At 39.3% G+C, this 20,935-nt stretch overlaps 2 protein-coding genes across 2 annotated transcripts in view; one reads left to right on the top strand and one right to left on the bottom strand.

The window, feature by feature from the left end:
* Positions 1-473, bottom strand: part of LOC103896853 (histamine H3 receptor) — a 6,982-nt gene extending 6,509 nt beyond the window's left edge. The window contains exon 1 of the mRNA XM_019471371.1: positions 428-473. Within this exon, the coding sequence (XP_019326916.1) occupies positions 428-473 (46 nt within the window). The remainder of the gene's footprint in view (positions 1-427) is intronic.
* Positions 474-683: 210 nt separating this feature from the next.
* SHCBP1 (SHC binding and spindle associated 1) overlaps positions 684-20,935 on the top strand; it is a 45,591-nt gene continuing 25,339 nt past the window's right edge. The window contains exon 1 of the mRNA XM_019471370.1: positions 684-753. Coding sequence (XP_019326915.1) covers positions 684-753 — 70 coding nt within the window. The remainder of the gene's footprint in view (positions 754-20,935) is intronic.

Raw genomic sequence — 20,935 nt, 5'->3', positions numbered from 1 at the left:
GCCCGCAGCCCGCTCGGCTCCGACCCGTTGCTGGGACGGCGCCGGTGTGGCAAAACTTTCCGGAGTCCTACCGCGGCGCTGTCAGGACTGTGGGCGGGAGAGACCCGTTCCCGCTGCCCGCAGGCTGGCTCCCTCACGAACCCGTTCTGTGAAGCGCCGTGAAGTAACGCTTCCAACGGCCGCCCGCCCTCCTAACGGCTCTCCAACGGCTCCCCAACGGCTGCCCCCCCACCCCCTCAACAGAGGTCCCAGTTGCCTCCTCGTTACACTGTCGCTGGTGGGGTAGTCTCAGTTGCCTGCCTTGTTTCTATGGCTCATGCCCTGCACCATATCTGCAGCTCTTTCCTATGGCCCATAGAGTCCTCAAATGATCTTTGCTTTCTGCTATCTCTAATAGACTTTCTGCCCCCTTTCACCTGAACGTTTGGCTGGCCCAGCAGAGCCAGCAGCATGGCGAAGCGCTGGACGGTCATCTTGTGCCTTTGGGTGAGCTCGCTGCCTGCAGCTTCGTGGGGCGGATGCGGCTGTGGCTGCCTCAGCCTTTCCACGTGTGCGAGCACTAAGAAGGTCTCACTGCTGTGCCTGGCTACTCGTTTTCACAAAACTTTCAGGAAGACAGTATTTCTGAGACCTCTCTTTCCAAAACTGGCAGTGGACTTAGTATTTTAAAGTGCATTGTGACAATGATGTTGGAGAGCCAGTTTTATCACAGAAGGCAGATCTACTCCAGAAACCAAACACGTGAGCAGCCAGGTAAAGGGCTAAAGACTTCTTTTAGCTTCTGGCAACATGGCTGACCCAGCGCAAGGGAGGAGGAGTGGGACACAGTGACCCCTGAATGAGCTGCAGAGGCTGCTGAAGTCTGTCAAAACTGAAGGGTAATTTAAGAGGGGAAATGTGGCCTACCTCTACTCTCATGATTTGGCCTACTGGATCATCATCTGCCTTAAAATACGTGGCCATTGATGGGCTTTGCCTGCCTTTCCCTGAGAGTTTCCTAGAGACTGTAAGCAGTTTGGGACTTGCTGCCTTTGGTATGGCCTCTGTCATTAAAAGAAAACAGAACTTGCTCAAAAACAATCATTGGATATGCATAATCTTCACTTAATTCAGCCAATGTTTCACATGTGGTAAACTCTTTTATAAAAGATTTGTATAAATCTCCAGTTTGAAATAAATTTAGAAGCAGTTACAGCAGCTTTCTAAAGAGAGAGCTATTCAAATGGACATCAGGTAAGACAAGCAAGCACAGCTTAATAACTTGTCTGTTACTGGTCTGAGGTTGAGCATGTATTCTCAGGGTAACGGTGGACTGGCCTTTTCCCCAGAGGGAAGCATCAAGCCTTTGTTGATGTTGGAAGTACAAATTCCAGGCCGGGTAATCCCTACAAATCAGTAGCTCCACAGAGGAGATTTTGCAATTTACACTGCTTATGATATGGCCTCTCTATTTATGTCAGTCCAGAGACAGAAATGGCAGCTGTATGTCCAATGTGTATGAGCAAAATACTCTTTTTACATGCCCCCATATCATTATCTCCCTAAAGCAAATAAGTAAAGCCACACAAAGCAAGAGTGACAGGAACACTGAAGCCTTAGCTTATCACCACAGTGATTATTATTATTCCGTAATCTGGGGACTCATTTTCACTTCCCTTTGAGCCCAATTGGCAGTTTTCCATTAACTTCAGTTTGGGCAGGATTAAGCTTGTTGATAATTACTGCTATCTGATTGTGCTGTGCAATATAAAAGATCAAAGAGGCAGCCAAGAAAAAGAAGAAAAAATAAATATCTCAATCATCAGGAAAACATGGGAGAATTCATTTATTCTTTCACGAATAATTACTATATTCTTTAACTCCTCTAATGTAAGGTAATTTTACAGCAGCTCAGAGAGTTTGCAGCATGTACGCTTGTGTACTGTATTTGAAGTAGCTTTTGTAGTGTATTACCCCCTGGCAGATTTTGAGATTCTCGGTAAGTCCCATAATAACCACCTTTACTGTCTTCTGATGCTCCTTTATTACTGCTGCTTTGGCAAGGCATGACAACTGCAACTCTTAACAAAATTCTGTTCCTAAAAGCATGAACTATCAGTCTATAATTCTGCACTTTGGGGACTTACTGTTTAAGACTCTACTAGTGCTGTCCGGAGACCCTTGCAGACAGCAAATCGAAGTATGCACTAGGTGGCCAGTACTCAGAACAGCAGGTTTTACAAATCCAGACTTCAAACATTTTTTCCCTGAAAAAGGATTCATGGGAAAAAAGTAATTCATGAAAAAGTAGTTCATGGGACATGAACTACTGTCATTTTACTGAGCTATGTTGATTTTCTTTTAAGAACATTAATTCTTGGGAAAAGAGCTTCACTTCAAAATATATGTTATGGTGGTGTAAATATATGCACAGACTGGGAAAAAAAAAATCTTAAAATGAGCACAGGAAAGAGAAGAGAGCTATACCTCATCGGCTCCATTGTCCAAGCAGTCCATCCTGGAGGGAGAACACTGTGATTAATGGATCCTGCGGGATGAAGTTAAAGTAGATGAAGAACTCTTTATAAAATGTCTTTGTGTAAGACTGAATTGTAGACTTCTGAAAACATATTTTATTCCTGATCTTTATCTAACCCTTGGAGCAAGAGACATAATTGATTAGAATTGGTAAAGATGAGTGACAGTAGCCCAAGAAAATAATGAAATATGCAATGTTTTCCAAGGCATATCAATACTGACGTGATCTGAAATTTTGATGTTTGTTTCCTGTGATTTCTTTAGTGATAATTGTTTTCATTTCCATAAGACTTCCTTCAGTGATTTTTGAAATAGAGAGCTGTCTGAATCATGCAGTTTCCCATGACTGTAGTATATGTGGGTGAGTATATCTACAGAAATGATAGAAAAACAGAATGTTTTTCCTACACCGCAGACAGATGACACTTTTCCCAGAACAGCCCAAATTCAGCTTCCAGATAGACTTGGGCAACCACATTGAGAGGGGGTAGACTCCAGCTGGCTGTATAGCCTATTGGTTCAGAAGATGCAGAAGACCTTCTCAGCTAATATCTTCTTTGAAGTACAATTAAGTAAGGTGGTAAGCACAGTTACATTGGATCTTTGCCTGAATCTGAACTCAAAGCTAAATCATTGTGTCTTTTACCAAATAACATACTGTACATAATGTTTCTTCCTCTGCTTGTTCCTTTTAAAGATACTTTGTTTTAGTCCTAGGATTTCACATACAGGATAACTCTTGGTATGCCACAAGCTGTCTGGTACCAAAGCTTTACTTAAGCTTTGCTCCCTAGTGAACTGAAGAGCAATTGTTGCACATTTCAGTGAAGTATATGAAAGCATACCATAGCTGGAACCTTCACTTACATGAAGGAAAGTATTCACTAGTAGTTTTGCAAATTCCTGACAAAATACTTACTTGCTAGTAGTCCCATTTATTATTTATAGGTTGTTGTCAACTATTCTCTTGCTATGAGTGATTGGTATTTGACAGAAAAAGCTTCCTTGGCCAGGAAAAAAGGAATGATTTTTAGACTGTCTGAGAGAATGTATACATGGCTTTATCAACCAGTAAATCAAATTCAGCTGTCAGACAGAGCTGATCCTAGTTGAATGGGGAAAACTAAATTCTGCTATAATAATTTCCTATTAACCTTATACCGTTTGCCAGTCAGGGTTTTGCTTGCATACTGATTCCCTTTGTTTTGTTTAATGTTCTGTAGATGTCTCCATGCATATGGTGCAATTCATATTTTAAAATAATTATTCTTGTTCCTGCCCATGTAGAGAAAAAACACCTGTTTGATCTGTGCCAGTGGAAAGGCATCTGCTTCAGAGTACAGTGTTACCTACCATTTACTGATGATGCATTTTTTTTCTTCACTAGAGAAAAATTCAGTAGAATTCAGTCCTATGCATAATGAGGCTTGTGGGATAGGAAGGTTTGGTGTAGGCATCAGTACCAACAGCTGGCTATAGTTATCCCAGCCTGGTTTTAAGGCACTTGTAAAGGCATAGCTAGAGCTTAAGGGTGATGTACTACTTCCTTAATAGCACAAAGAAAGCAGACTGCTAACCCCTCAGTTCTTGATGAGCTGCATTGTCACCTGTTCAGACATCAATAAACTGGTTTCCATCCCCTTCAAGTGTGATTTGCTGCTTAATGAATCCTGTTGCGCTTACAAGAATGCAGTATCAGGGAGGTAATAGGGGCCAGGCCAGGATGATTTGGTTCTGCACCGTGTTCTGTGCTTCAGGTGATGTCGCGATTGCCATGTCACACTCTATATGAATTCATTCAAATACCATGAGCCTGAGATCTCCTCTATGTCTGGCTTTATTGTTTTAGTAACCATTTGTCAAGAAGTAAGACTTGTGCTTTTGATGAATATAGGTGAGAGATTTGAAATATGATTTAACTAATGGACTTGGATAATTAGACTGCAGTAAGGTACCAGAAATAGTTGTCCCATAGGCAATTGCCTCAAAGTTACACCAAAATTGTATTAGCATTGAGAAGCATCATAATGAAATATATTATAGACACTACAAATAGTTTTATTTCCTTTTGCTTCTTCTGGATATGTTCAGCAGTTTCACCTATTATTACTAGTACCCTGTATTACCACTTCAGCAATGCAACATATTTGGCATTAGTATCCTTCCCATCCTGGCTACTTGATGCATCAGTATTTCACTTAGGCAGTTTCACTTATGTTGCCAGCATCAAAGGATGTCATCACAATTTTGTCTCTTGGCTGCAAGTACGTTACAGAGGACTGAATGTTTTTTGGTTGCACTCAGTGAGAGCTGGACAGACTCCCAAAAAATAGCTTTTAACAATATATTGGTGATGAGGACATTGCAAAAATCAGAGGTTCCCAGACTGTGGCTTATTTCTCATTCTTAGTTCCTTCTCCCTTAATCCTTGGAAAAGTTCCTTTTCCCCCTGGCCTGTCACCTTTTTCATTTGCACTGATAACGTCCATATATATACAATCTTGCTAACCTGCAATGATATTTCTAGCCGGAGTGATACTGAAATCCTAGGAAAACAGTGTTTCTGGCATTTGGATGCATTTGCTCAATACCTTCTTTTCCACCAGTAGATGGCATTCCCCAGGAGTAAGCTGGGACCATATCTGCTTTCTGCATCTCCCTCTGACCCAAGCCAGGAAGGCATTTCCATGGCAAGCTGATAATAAGCACAGATTCAGAATATTCTCCCCAGCATCTCTAAACCTGCATTTTATCCGTATCAGTAGTAGTTGAAGCTGTGTCAGTATCTGTTGTAGTTTTTACAGCTTTGAGAACGAGTTAGGGTTTTTTCTTCAGGGCTGTCCATTTTTCATTTTTAGCTGGACTAGCAGTCCCCAACACTGTGACTTAATGCCCATGCCTCTTTGAGAAGTTAATGCCTATTTGCTTCAACGGCAGGATGTGAAATTTCGAGCAAATACAAATGTGTTGCCAGCAGAAGATGAATTTAGTGGTGTTAGGGAGCATGGCTTATCATTGTTACTAATCAGTGACCCAGCTACTGTCACGTAAGCTTTGTAATAAGACAGATTCAGATTGTTCTAATACTAGCAGATACCTTTTGTTTCCTCATGTGATTAGTGGGGTATAAATTCTTACAGAGGAAAAAGGGAGGAACTCAAATTTCCTTTATTTCAAACTTCACTTTTATGCATTCTCTAATACCTATTTTCTCACTTTATGCAGAAACTCAGCAAATGTCTGCTGTACTATATTTAGGCTTATTTGTCTTCTTCCTACCTTTGAATATTACAGAGTTTCTTTATCAGGATATATCTGTTAGGTTCTTACTGTAGTTGTGTCATGGTTAGCGTTATATTGAAAATTTACAGTACAGCAGAGTTGACATGCATGCAAAGTGTAGCTCGTCATTCTGTTATGCATTTAGATGGTCAAGGGAATAGTTATGCATAATTTTTGGACTTGCATGGGGATTTTATTATTTAGGATTGTGGTTTTGCTACACTACACTTAATAGGGGTAGGTAGGAACTTGAATGTCCATTTGGAATGAAATTTTGTGTTTTCAAGATTTATTTTCATTTTGGATTGGAGAAAAGTTGGAACACTGTAGAATTTTGTCAAAGCCTTTCTCAGTTTAGTAAAGTATATGAATCTGTATGACTCGTTTTGTATTTTGACATCTCCAACTTTATTGGTCAAAGATATACTTAGTAGTCTTTAAATAAAAAGTGGTTCCTGGGAAGAAGAAGAGATGACTGTTCTTCATGTCCATATTTTACAGGACAGAAATAGTAGTCTTAAATATTAGCAGAGGAAATTAAGAAAACAATAATCTAATGGTAGTGAAACATTGAAATAGACTGCCTGAAACTACTGTGGAATCTCAATCATTAGAGATCCAAAATAATAGTTTCAGCAGAAATCTGTTAAGAATGATGTAGAAATGACTGAACATGCCTTGGAGAGGGAAGTGGGTTAAATAGTCTCCCAGACTCCCTTCCAGCCTTATTTTCTATAATTCCACAGCTCTGCAGTGGTCCTGCATCTTGTCTGTTAGAGGCACATAGAGGTGTTTAGAGTCTGAATGACAAAAACCTAAGAGCAAAGTCTCCTACTGATATATCAATATCAGTTAGACTGTTGGTAGAGAATTTGGTGTGTAATACAGTTTTGCTGTCACTAGTTTTCTCAGTGTCACCTGTGATGCTGCAACATTTATGTACCCATATAAAAAAGTAGTTGGTCACTAGATTTGTAAATGCAGTTTGACTTAAAGGGATATAGCAGCATGACATTTCTAGTTAATTTTTTAAACTTTTAGCTTGCAGACAGGAGGCAATCAGTTGGTTATTTGGGCTTTAGTTTTCACAAGTTTTAAAAGAAGCTACTGAAGGGATCCAGAACTTTTCCTGGATTGGTGAAGTTTATGTGCTTCTTTACAGAACTGACAGGGATGTATTTAGCCCATTGCTGAGGGACCCAAACATTATAGCACATTGAAAAACTCAAAAAAATTGAAGACAAACAATATCACAGAATGATTTATGTTGGAAGAGACCTCTGGAGGTCATCTGGTCTATGGACCACAAAACAGGGTCAATTTTGGAGTTAGATCAAGTTGCTATGGGTCCTGTCCAGCTGAGTTTTGAATGGCTCCAAGGATGAAGATTCTGCAGTCTGTCTGGGCTCATTCCAGTGCTTGACCACCTCTGCAGTAAAAAAAAGTCCTTTATATCTAATGCAAATTTTCCTTGCTGCAGCTAGTGTGTACAACTGGATTATAAAATAAACTTGCCTCTTGTCCTTTTGCAGTACAACCCCGAGAACAACGTGACTCTGTAATTAGTCCTTAGGTAGCAGAAGAATGTCATTAGATACGCCTTAGCATCTTCCTTTTCATATTGCTGTACTTTGGTGAACCCTCACCAGGATTAGCTTGTTTGCACTTTGTCTTTGAAGCAATGAGTTAGAATTTCAGAGGATCACAAAAGATGAATTTGGATAAGGAAAAGAAAGACGCTGCCTGCTATTGACTTCATGAGCAGGAAGCACAGAATATAACAGACTGCTGAGAAGAAGACATCCAACAGCAGAAACAAGGTAACACAAATGAAAACAGTCTTTCAGTGCCCACTTTGACAGCAGACCATCCCACACTGATTCTCAAGGATGTTTCATGATGGCGAGGTAGATGTATTTCTGACAAAATGAAGAAGCTGTGTTTCTGTCTGCAAGTATGTGAATTCATTACACCAACTCACTTTCAATAGCACGGGGTTGAGGACTGTACAGACCTAATCCTGTCAGAATCAACTTATGACTGGGCTTCCCCATTTAATTTGCTCCTCAGGCTTCTCCTCAATAAGAAGAAAAGGTGAAAGGAAGAAGTGTATTTGTGTAAGAAAAAACAACACATTTAATGAAACTATATAATTGCCATGACTTATTACATGATAATTGACAAATTAACTTGGAAAAAAGAAAAAAATAAAAAACCACAACTAGACAGGACACTTTAAAGATTCTTTCATGTTAGGTCAGACATATCTCAAATATAACAGATCAAAACCAAGAAAAAGCCAATTGGGGAAAAGGTAAAATAATTAAATAAAAAGAACCAAAATTAGAAAAAAGGAACCGAGATCTTTAAAGAGGCAGAAGTAGATAAGCATATGGAGAATGGGTCATTGTGAAAATGCTTGTGTTAGAGGTGTGAATTGTGAATATTTTATCTGAGATACAGCATCTTTGTGATACTACCCCTTTATACACCCATTCTATTGTGAATTGAGTTGGGACAGTGATTTATCCTCAATATTATGTTTGCCAGGAGATTATTGCTAGTCTGTAGAACTTCAGTTAAGGGTTTAACCTTTTGAATCATTAGTTTAAGACATGGTTGTTATGGTATACTTATTTTTCAGTGAAAAAAATCATTTAAGGCAGAAATAAGTTAAAGCATAAGCAATAGTTTGGCAACACAGCAAGAAATAGAAACCTGTGGCAGAGATTTCTAGGACTGCACAAGCAATTTGAGCAGATCATATTATCTCTATGATCACTGGAAAAGCTTAAGCGAAAGTCCTTGATGCAAAATGGTGGTCAAAGTCTTTGCAAGAAATGACACTGTAAATCAGGTTACTAGTTGTACAACTTGTACAACATTTGCAGGGAAATGAAGTAGGTTACTAGTTCAAATTATCGACACCAAACCCCAAGATTTCCTATTGTTACATTTTGTGAGATGAGAAAGAGAGAAACAGCAGAGTTCTTTCTGGATCTCCATTGATGCAAAATGGTGGTCAAAGTCTTTGCAAGAAATGACACTGTAAATCAGGTTACTAGTTGTACAACTTGTACAACATTTGCAGGGAAATGAAGTAGGTTACTAGTTCAAATTATCGACACCAAACCCCAAGATTTCCTATTGTTACATTTTGTGAGATGAGAAAGAGAGAAACAGCAGAGTTCTTTCTGGATCTCCATAAGAAAGACCCAACAACAATTGGCTTAATAAAACAGTTGTTTTAATAAGCTAGAATAAAAGGAGGAATATAGAATAAATCTTATAAGAGATGCTGGAAACCCCATGTTTGTACAGCATCGGACAGACCCTGGATGGATTTTCCCACGGCACGCTGTGCAGATCCCGTCCACGAAGAGAAGCTCCTCTGTTTGGATCATCAGAGCTATTATATGATTTTCTTACAAGAAAAGGATTCTATTCATAATTTCTACTGTCAAACAAAAAGGAAGTTCACATAAGAACTTCTTGCTGCACTTTTAGATGAAGATGAGGCACACAGGTAGCGTAATTGCCAGTGCCAAGCGGGAGCTGCCTGCGGGCTCCTCTGTCAGAATGAGCCGGCTGAGGTTATCCTGTGACCAAGGAAATTGTGCGGCCCAACGCAGGCCTGAAGGTGAAGCTGTTCCCACAGCACAGCTCAGGTTTGGGCCTGCTCAGGGTAACTCTATCGTGGATCACTAACTCCTCAATATATAATGGTCTCCTGGTTAGGATCACTACAAAGAGAAATAAAACGCTCAGCAGTATGCACACAGTATGTCTCCCCCAATGGCATGTATGTAGGCAGTCTTTGTAGCTGTGAATCAACAATTTATGAAAGAGACGTAGCTACATGCAATACATACGAAGTGGTCCAAAAGCCACTGAACTAAATAGAATTCCATTGACTTCAGCGTACTTGAGTCAGCCCCCAATTGTGCATTTTGCTGAAAAACGCAGGATCAGTTTTAACTAATTGCAGAGGGAACATTGCAGCACAGAAGTAGGAGGCAGAAACCTGTGTTCTGTTCTTGGTTCTGCCATAAACTTGTAAACTTGGGGTCATAGAAAATCACTCAGATTTTGTGTGTCTCAATAGTCTTGCATGGGACAGGGTACTTAAAAGTCTTCTTTTGAAAATATATTCTAGAAACAAAAGCTTTAAAAATTCACATTGTTCGATTCGTAGAACAATGTCAGCAGAACAATAGATTTCGTATCCTTTTTCTGTTTATAGTTAAACTCCATAGGCGAGGCAGCTTCCACCCACCACATGTTCAAATATATTCATCTTTGCATGCAGTGATTAAGCAGGCTGTTCCCATTAGTGTCAGTGGGATTTAAATAACCAATTATGGAACATTAAGAGGAAATGATAGCCTTTAATAATTTTTTACAAAAAGCAGCCCAAAACCCAACAAACATTTATTTCTTTTTAAATAAGTCATTGACAGTCCTCATATGCTTGAAGTTTTGTGCTCATTTATGTGCTAGCAAAATATCACATTCCTATCTAAAGCTCAACATAGCAGACATTAAAACCATTGGTTCTGTGTGTCATAGTTAAAAAGATGAGCAAATCTGAATCTGTTTTTTCAGTGATTCCCCGTACCAGGAAATCTGTGTGTTGGGCACAGTTGGCTGAATTTATTTTGGTAAATGTGAATTTCATTAAAAATTCAGTTGGGATAAGGGCAGAATTTACTTGTCCAGACAGAGTCTTGTCAATATTTGACATACGGTTTTGACCAGAAAAGTAGGGAAATGTTTTCTATGTTGGAATGTTGTGTTTAGAGAGCATTATTTTTTAATGAAATGTTTAAGTTTTTCAATTTGAAAGGGAGTTTTCATTTCAAAATTGTTGTAAGTTGTGGTGGGTTGACCCTGGCTGGATGCCAGGTGTCCACCAAGCCGCCCTATTACTCCCCTTCCTCAGCTGGACAGGGGAGAGAAAAAAATAATGAAAAGCTCATGGGTCAAGATAAGGACAGGGAGGGATCATTCACCAATTACTGTCATGGGCAAAACAGACTTGACTTGGGGAAAAAAAATTAATTTATTACCAATCAAATCAGAGTAGGATAATGAGAAATAAAACAAAATCTTGCATCACTTGCTTTGTATATTCTTCTTCTTTCTTCTTTCTTCTTTCTTCTTTCTTCTTTCTTCTTTCTTCTTCTCTTTTTTCTTCTATTATTATTATTATGGAAATATTAATGGAATCAGGCATTCAGTTCATACTTTCAGCTTTGGAAAACAATGTCATTCTTAACCACTAAAAAGAGAAGCAGCTTTGCTTATCAGAGTGGCTAATAGCTCTGTAGAAGACAGTGCGGGGAAGAGAGCAGCGAGCAAGTATCCTGTGACATCACTAGAGAAGTACTTTAAAAACAGCTACTGCAGGAAGAGTGGGGGAAGAGGGGAATGTGCATTGCAACCCGCTTATTTGGACATGTGCTTTGTTTTTTGAAGTATAACCCCTGCCCATTTTTTTTTCCAAAGAGAATGCTATAGTTGTAGAATTCCAGCATATACATGACTCCGTGTAAACAAGAATTTGCTGTCTAAAATTGAGAAAAGAAGTAATTAAAATATGTTTCTTTCAGTGTTTCCTTTTGGCTAGCTTCTGTGGCTTCCCTCTTAGTGTGCTGAATGTTCGTGAATCTTTTCTTAAAATGCCACACACAGAATATAACAACCGAAGCACCTAACTTAAGTGATGTGAATATCACACAGGGACCCTAGCATCTAAGAGGCATTACAGTGCATAAGCGGCATTACAACACAGAAATGTAGTTGTACAGGTTTCTAGGTATAAGCAGTCTCTTCTTGAGGGAATAAATATCATAGAATTTTCTGAAGGGGAAAAAATAAACAGAACTACACAGCTGGTATCTATGGAATCTTAAAAACTACACTTGAGAGAGAGTTGAGGAATGGCAGGATAATTAGCATTAAAGACCTCTTAATGCCAAATGTTAGAGTTGACATGTCTGTCACAGGAAACTTGCAAACTTCAGGATTATAAACCAAAGAAATGCTTGATCATAAGGATACTCTTCCATTGTCAAAAGAACACAGAGTGTAATTTATCACTCCACAAAGCATTCTCTGAAGCCATGTGCTGGCTGTGTAGGAGAATGTCATTTAGAAAGATAAAGATCATATCAAAGGTGAAAGCTTGGAAAACTCAGTACATAATATGTATAATATATGAAAACTCAGCTCACAATGTGGCTGTGAACTAGAGGCTAGCATGGGGTGACAATTAAAGAACAAGTTGTCAAATCATGAAGACTTCCTTAACAGAGGGTAACTGACAGCAGAATAATAGGAGACTTTAATGAGTAGTAACATTTCTGCTACACGCATCTGTAATAATAAAAATGTCCTTTTCTTCCTAATACCAGGACCTGGTAATTATTGTCGGGGGGGATTATCTTGTTCTTAGATTTGCACTGAATTTTATAATCATTGAACCAGTCTTCAGTGCCAATTCAAAAATGGGAATTCCATCACCTTTTATCTTCCTTCAGCTGTTAATATTAACATTTTGTTTTAACTCTTGATTTCATTTATACTTCCTTCCATGTGCCAAGTGACCTCATCCTGTTTATAAAAAAAAACCTAAAATTCTTTTTTTTCCCTAAGCCTTTCACAAAAGTTTTGACCTTTCAACCAAGAAATTCAGGATTGACCTTTCCATGTGCATGCATTTATTATGTCTGACTCATAAAAAACAGCTTGTGACATTGCTCTGCATATTCATAGCCTTCAAATCATCATCACAACAACCTGTGTATGCAGCTTGTGAGAGTCAAAATCCAGATTTGAGTGGAATATTTGTCTGGTGCTGATCGTTAAATATTTAAGAGATGGTCAGAAGAAGAAAGTGATCTAGGATTTATAGAAATCTATGAGAATCTTCTGTTTTCTTCACACAGCTTCATATCCTAGTCCAAATTGTAAGCGAATTACATTTGTCTTTTCATTTGTTGCTCTGCAGGGTCATTGCTGTAAATTACTAAATTCTGCTGACTGAGTTTATAAATTAGGTGCCTCCCAAGGTTAATCAAGACACCAACGTTTGGGGTCTGTGCTTCCCAAAGGCCTATACAGTGACCTAGGCTTTGAACACTGGAATTTCAATTAGATGCCTGAAGTTACTGTGAATACTCATTCATCCATGTCTAGCTGATGGGACTATTGACATGGTGTAGATTCATCAAATTTAATTTTTAATCTTGCTTGTAAGAAAGATGATGAGAAATCTGCTGTACTAAATTTTGGAGCTTAACTCCTCTAGAACAGGATACAAATAATCCTTAATAACTCTTAGTGTAAGAAACAGCTCCCTGACAATGCACTAAAATCTTTACCTACTAGATTGTAGTAGGTTAATAACATAATTCCAGTGTAATAAAATGGAAAAGCATGCTCATGGGAAACAGAGTAAATTCTTTGGAATGAACACATATATTATTTACCTGTCCATACATTTAGTAAGTTTTTATCTTTTAAAAATAAGATTAAAAATAAGATTTTTTTTTTTTTAATTTAGGTACTGTGTGCACTTAAGCAACTTCTGCAGAATGAGGTCTTGAGTATTAATAGAATGAATGTCTCATTGGCAATGTAGTCCTATATTTCCTGTTTCCTGGACAATTTACATAATTATGCCAACGTAGTGGACATCTGCTTTAATATCCTCAGACAAAATTACGTGGTTGAAATAGCACTGCTTCCATTTTGCCTATTGAGATAAGCTTCTGAAGTTGAATGGATAACTAAAAGCTGAGCACATGTTCTTGGGAAAATAAAAGCCATAAAACTAAGATACGAACATATCCTTTGGGTTCTTATCTCCTTAAACTCCATCCTTTTCAGTCACATCTGAGCCAAACAAAGTTCAAGTGTTGCCTTGCTAATTAGGCACAGTGGGGATGCAACATTTCTTCAGGCTGCCCCTCAGTGATGTACAATCCAGGCAACACAAATTACTTGGCAATGAAAATTCAAAACTGGGAATTTAGCAACCAGAGTTTGAAAGTGTTGCTTCCTCTCCTGGCAGCTTGTGTGTAGCTAAAAGAGCAAATTTCATAGGGTATTATGCACAGTCATTGTTCTGGCATATACATTATGGTTACCTATGAAATCTGGAGGGACTATTCCATGACCTGAGCCCTTTGCAGTACTGTGTTCCTAGGCCAACCCCTGGGGCATGCCGTTCCATTGATGGTTCTTCCAAGATACTGGGGAGTGCAGTTAGACAATGGCACTTAGAGTGGTCAGGTAATATCCCAGATGGGTCAGGATATGGCATACCAGAGTGGAGAAGAGAAAGAATGTAATTTAGAAGTGGATACATCTAGCTGGAGGAAAAAAGTGCTCGGATTTTAAGTCTTCTCTCTGGTTCTATGTTCAAGTCTTTAGAAAACCACAGTCTGACTTTCAGATGGACCAAGATGCCTGATGATCAGAGATTTACACTGTGTTTTTTGTTGCCTATATTGTATTGTCATCTGCTGTAATTTGTTAAGAACTTGAAGTGACTGGTGCATGGCCATGGTGGTAATTAGAAGCTTAACGACCTCCTGTCTTAACAGGGGACAACAAATTAATCTGTGGTTTGCAGCAGTCATCTGTGAGTTTCATATCTCGGTGCAGTGCAGATTTGTGGTCTTTAAACTTGATAGGCATCTTCTCAGCTATTTGTACTGTAAGGTATATATTCCTGGGAGATAATATGGCCTTCAGTCAAAGCAGGATAGGCCCTGACTGTTGCCATCACTAGTGCTCTTTACCAGGAAGAGGGGCGCTGCCAGTCTCTCTGGTAGCTGGAAGGAATCTGAAGAGCAGAGGAGAAGGTGAAAACGCACTAGGCCTAAGTATAACTGGGGGAACGAGGAAATGCCTTTCAGGAGACTGGGGGATAATGTCCCACAGATTTCGTGCTATTATGTTGGACAGATAGTCCCCCTGATGTAGCAGGCTCTGAGTAGGAACGGGAACTTGTCTGTGCACATCCAAATGTAGGCTTGAAGTCCTAGTCTGCAAATGAGGAGCAAGGATTTTGATTTGCCTGGGTATATAATCTCAGGGTCCTGGTTGTTGCAAGGCTGGTTTTCTTTTGGCTGTTTTTGTATCCAGAGCTATATAAAAGTCAAATCTATATTGATTTTTCTTTTCAAAGCGTGACCTGTCTTGATAAGGTTCACGATGACTAGGAACAAGAAGTGCAATAGCTCACTGGTATTACTAGGTATATTAAATAATGGGAAACTCATTTGCATCTAATTTAGTCATAGATCAAACTCCTGCACTTAGCTTTCTCTGCTGCGTGTTATAAGGTCTCTTAAGATACCATTCCCACTTATTCCAGTATTCAACCTCATTTTAAGTTAAGGGCAAAATAAATAGAAATCAAGCAGGTAAGGTATTTTATTGTTCTGTTTACATTTCTGTAGCTATATAAATATTTCCTAGACAAAACAAACCACCAGAAAAATGATGGGACACTTGAAATGTGCAATTTATAGTAGCAGAGAAATGGAGACATATCTGCCTTATAGTTTTTCCTAAATTACCCTACCACAGTTAAACCATTGTTTGAAATTACATAGAAAAAACTTACCAAAATTCTGAACAAATCTTACCAGTTCAGTATGATTAGAAACTACTGAATTCTTCATTATGAAGAAGGTTAAAATCCACAGTTGTTCACATTAGGTGGCCAGTGCACTGATATGACAAGTTCTGGAGCTTGCTGTGACACAAATAATGGGCACATCCACATAAATGCAGCATCTGGTAACACAAGCATGAAAGATGAAGTGTTGGCCAGTCAGCCTTTATTCATCAGCACCATCGTGAACACAATTTTTTTTCATCCACTGAGAACACCATGCTGCCAGCCAGTTCCCACCCAGCTGAGCACATCCATGCTTCCCTGTGACACCAGCTCTTTGAGCAGCTGCTGAGTACACCAGAGCAATACTGCCTGGGAGCTGTGGGAATTAGGCCACCCTCTACTGCATGTGTTTTAATGCAGCTTTAATTGGATTTTTATTGTTTGCTTCCTCAAAGCTTTGTTCCAACAACAGATGGGACCACTGTCTTACCATGTATGGGGCTGAGCTTTTTACCTAAGGAACAATCTTTGCTTTTAAGTTGCTCTTTATTTCAAATAGCATGACATCAATCCTATTCAGGGAACACTGATATCAGAGGAGGGAGGACTGAAAGGAAGTAGTGAAAGAAAAAGAGCTAAAATATAATAATTAAGAGCTTTAGCTATCTAATAATTAATACTGTTATTTTCATAGAACTTTAACAAAACAAGTCATTTTTTCTTATATTGGTATTAGTTTAAATGGAGTTGCCTTTGTGTCAGCAAAAGAAGAATTTTTGTTTAAAGCACATAATGGGATGGGCATTTCCATCTATCAGCCACTTCTCCTGGTTTTGTATCATCTGCAAACTTGCTGAGGGTGCACTCTGTCCCATCATCCAGGTCATTAATGAAGAGGTTAAACAGTGTCAGCCCCACTATCGACCCCTGGGGCACACCACTAGTGACTGCCTCCAGCTGGACTTCATACTGCTGTCAGCAACCCTTTGACCCAGGCAGTTCAATCAGTTTTTGATCCACAGTCCTTGTATCTAGTTCATACTTGATCAGTTTGTCTACAAGGATGTAATAAAAGACAGTGCTTGAAACCCTTGCTAAAGTCAGGATAAACAACATCCACTGCTGTCCCCTCATCCACCGAGCTAGTCATTTCATTGTTGTTGTTTCAGGTCGGCGAAGCACGATTTCCTGTTCCTAATGCTGACTATTCCCAATCGCTTTCTTGTCTTTCATATGTTTGAAAATGGCTTCCAGAATTATTTGGTCTATCACCTTCCCAGGCATCGAGGGAAGCTGACTGGCCTGCAGTTGCCTGCATCCTTCTTCTTGCCCTTCTTGAAGATAGGAGTGACATTTGCTTTCTTCCTTGAAACCTTCCCTGATCACCATGACCCTTCAAAGGTAATCAAGAGTGGCCTCACAGTGACATGGGCCAGCTCCCTCAGCACTTCTGGGTACATCTCATCAGCTTCCATGGACATGTGTATGTCCACTGCATTTAAATGTTCCCTGATTTGTTCCTCCTCCACTGATGGTATGTCTTCCTTGCTCCAGGCTTTCCCACTGGCCTCAGGGGCCTGGGATTCCTGAAGGTAAGATTGTAGTCTCCCACAATGCTGCTATGCTGTCTGGAAGTAAGTACGCCTGTAAATCACTACAGCACCTAGCTGAGCTGCTTACGTTGAGGACTGAGGCTTTTCTTTCCACCTGCTTTAGTTCAGCATTGACAGAGAAACAGACAGCTCTGTGTGCATAGTAGCAGGTGGGAGAAGAGGGGGAAAACTGATATTTGAAAAGGAATACTAACATCACAAGCTGGTTAAACAACAAGCAAACGCAAGCAAATCTGGGATCTCTTACTCAATACATCATGCAGATATGACCTTTTTTCCCTTTCAGATGCCTGCAGATCACAGCTGAAGTGTACCTTCATCTCCTTTTAGAGGATGAAAAAACATTAGTATGTTGGAAGTATGTTTCAAAACTCAATTTACAAAATAGCACACTGGGTTGTGGGAAGTAGGTCTGTGCCTCATCAGCTGTCTGCCCAAAGATGAGCTCATTATAACCACTTAATTAGTGACAGATGCTTGTCTATTTCTTCTTAAAAAGGTCTAACACTGGAAACTTCTCATCCCTTCCCAGGCAATTTCCAAAAGGATGTCAGTATCCTTTTTCCTAATGCCTAACATAAAAAGCTCAGTCCGTTCACTTCTTCACAGCTCGTTTAAACCATTATTTTGGTGCTCTGGATTATAACATAAGGGAAATATTTTAAAGAAGCAATCCTGCTATGGAAAATGTTGTTTGGGTGTCTCAAAGTACTATGCAAAACAGTGATAGCATTTGCCATTTACTCTGTGCCACTATTTTGTGTTATTAACTGCTCTTTGCTGCTGACCTTTCTAGATGCTACCAGGCCAAAGAAACCTCCAGCTCTGTCCTGTCACTTGTTTCCTTTTGGACAAACTTTGCCAAGAACTCAGAGGTCCAATTGTACTGTCAGGCCTCCTACAGCTTAGAGTGGTAGCCAGAAGGGATACTGTCACTCACGTTGGTGTTTTATTTTTCTGCCGTGCCTCCAGAAGTCATAACTAAAAGGCCACAGCAGTCTCCTAGTCATCACCCAGCTTGTGAAAGTCACGGTACTGAATGGTGGTATGCAATACTGATGTGTTCCCTGCACTTTTCCACTGTGTAAGCTGTATAAAGGCTCAGTATTTTTAGCACAGAGATAATGAAGGTCATAAAATGTTTGTTTCTTACCTGGAGGGGAGGCCTTATACTGACCTAGAAGGCTGGACAGGTACAGAGGGGCTCAGCTTGTTTATGTCAATATCATCTCAGTGATGTCGGAAGGGATGCAGTAGCTTACAACAGCTGAATATTGGGTCCCTTATTCAGAGATAAGAATATTGATTTGGCTACAAAAATGGGACTGAATGGGAGAAAACCCACTCACTCTTGCTTTGCTTTTCACTTTCTGAAAGATTAGAAGACATTGTGAGTGTCCTTTTGATGACTCATTTTGCAGGTAAGAAAGAGCTGTGGAGCTCTGGGTGTGGGCTCTTGTGCCGATTCTGCTGCAGGCTCTGACACTTCACAGAAATACTCAGGATGTGCCTCCTTGAAAGCTCTAAGAATTAGTTAATTAGTGGGCCTGATTCACTCTATTAACAGCCTCCAGGCTGCAAGTTCCCACAGACAGAAAGTTGTACAAACAGGTACTCTGAGCTGTACGCTTGGTACAAAGCATGTGTCACATTGTCTGAGAGGATATTGGTTTATGGCGTAACAAGCATTTGAACCAAATTGACTGCTTTAGTGCTGTACTTCCATCAAACCTGCTGTGCTGCCATTATTTATTAATGTTTCCTTTGTACTAGTAAGCTGCTGTGACATGACTCAGTGCTACAGCACAGCTGGCACGTACTATCTGGTACACTGAGGACACCGGTCAACAGCTGGAGAGTTAGATTGGTGTGACCCTGGGCGTCCTCTGTATCTGTCTTCTCAGTGGAGAAATACCAAATGCAGTATTTTCTGCAGGAATATGCAAAAGCAGCTGATGTTGGAGGCTAGCAATTATGGTTTATGCTAGTGAAAAGAGGTGGAAGAACAAGTTCTTCTTAGTGATCAGCCTCTGTTTCTAAATGGAAGTGCAATAATAATAGAAAAAGAAATACAAAGCCAAACAATCTGAATGATAACTCTTCCTATTAGAATAGTAATGTGACATTCTGTAGCTAAGGTGCTGGCTGTAAATTCTTCCATAATATATTTTTCATCACAGTTATCTATCTTCTCTCAGAGGAGAGGACCAGCTCCTCATAGAACAGTGTGCACTATTATGTGTGTGGAAAAGCTATTCATTTTAACATTGAAAAACAATTTAATGCTTGAATTAACAGGCTCAATTTCAGTCTCTTTTGGTACAAAGTCTTTCCAGACTTTAATTCACTTTGGTCATACACTGAAAGACTCTCTTCTGTTTCCCTCTTCATTTTTTAAAAATGTGGTGAGCAAGCCACAAATATTTCAGTGTCCTGTCCTTCGTGTATGTAAGAACATGCTAACTTGTCTGTTGTGTTCTGTCCTGTTCCTTGCACACACATTCTTTTTGGTGACATGCTGCTCTTTGAGGCTGGTTTGCTGAGTGGCTACATTTCATTCAAAAAGCACTGATGCATCTGAGTATCTCAGTTTTCTTTCCATCAACATTACATTGTATTGGCCACCAGGGCATTTAATCTGCCATTTTGGTGTCCATTCTCCTTGGGTATAATCCAAAGTACTCAGTTCACACATCCCCCCAGTTTTGAGGAATGCAGAAGCTTAGAAGCTGTCTCTGTCTTCTTTTTAGTTGCAAATGGTCACATAAAGTACACAGAACTTGAAGAGTAAACTTTTAATGCTCTATTTTAAAATATTTGGTTTTCTTGTAATGCTGCTCAGGGGTTACCTGAGCATAGCCCCTACTATTTAAGACAGTGGAGCATGAGTGTTTGATGACCTGGGAAATCAGGTCCTCTGTGCAAATAAGATTTTCTAGGCCCCACAAGGGTGTGGTAAGGATCGATCCACCATGGTTTTGAGACGTTTGTGCATTTCCTGTAAGCATTGTTGCATAGCGATAGTGGCTGTACAAGGTAGGTAAAGCTGTGAGCTGGACTGAACCGGGGGAGATCCTACTATCCAGTACAGTGTTACCTACAGAATATTATGTTTGAGGGGAAGTTGCAAAATTTCTGGCTTTGCGCACTTTTGAAATAGTTAAGACTATTTTTCACATTGGGGATTTTTACTTATACATGTCTGCTTGCAATGGTGGGTATCTTCTATGTGTTTTTCCTGTGTTGGAAAGCTAGGAGGAAAGCTAGCAAGGGCGACAGTTCATTAGCAATAGCCTTATTTTAAAGACAATCTTTAGTTATTTTGTGAAGAAGCCTGTCTGTACAGACATAGCAACGGATTCTCATCAGCACACAGTGTTCTGCTTTGCTGCAAACAAAAAAAAGGTATATCTAAAAAAACGCATACAATCAACATCAAGAACTTGGATATTTTTTTTTTTAGCTGGACAAGATACATTTTTTATTTCAGTGGAAATCTGTTCTACATTATAGACACTATCACAGAGTGGTGATGTGTACAAAGGAAAGAAATACAGTGGCTTCAAATACTTTTAAATTTATCATTTTTATTTTTTAAATAAATAAGGCCCTATTTTTGAAGGGTAAGATTTGCAGCTACTTAAAGGGCCACTAGGGGGGAAATTGGTTTGGATAAAACTAAAGAGTTCATTCAAAAGAAAAATAATATTTTATTTTACACTACTTAATCATTATTTTATTTATTAATTTGGGTATAATTTAAAGATAGTATAGATAGGTTGAAATGCATCTTTTTATTGTCATATTTGAATTAAAACATTTCACTAAATAACCAAAATATGTTTTGATATTTGGGGAAAAAAGCTCCTTTTTTGATACAAGCTGT

This window comes from Aptenodytes forsteri, unplaced genomic scaffold (genome assembly GCF_000699145.1).
Source record: "Aptenodytes forsteri isolate BGI_AS27 unplaced genomic scaffold, ASM69914v1 Scaffold33, whole genome shotgun sequence".
NCBI classification, from domain to species: Eukaryota; Metazoa; Chordata; class Aves; order Sphenisciformes; family Spheniscidae; genus Aptenodytes; species Aptenodytes forsteri.
The sequence above is the reverse complement of the archived record's forward strand: the minus strand, read 5'-3'. Positions and strand labels throughout refer to the sequence as shown.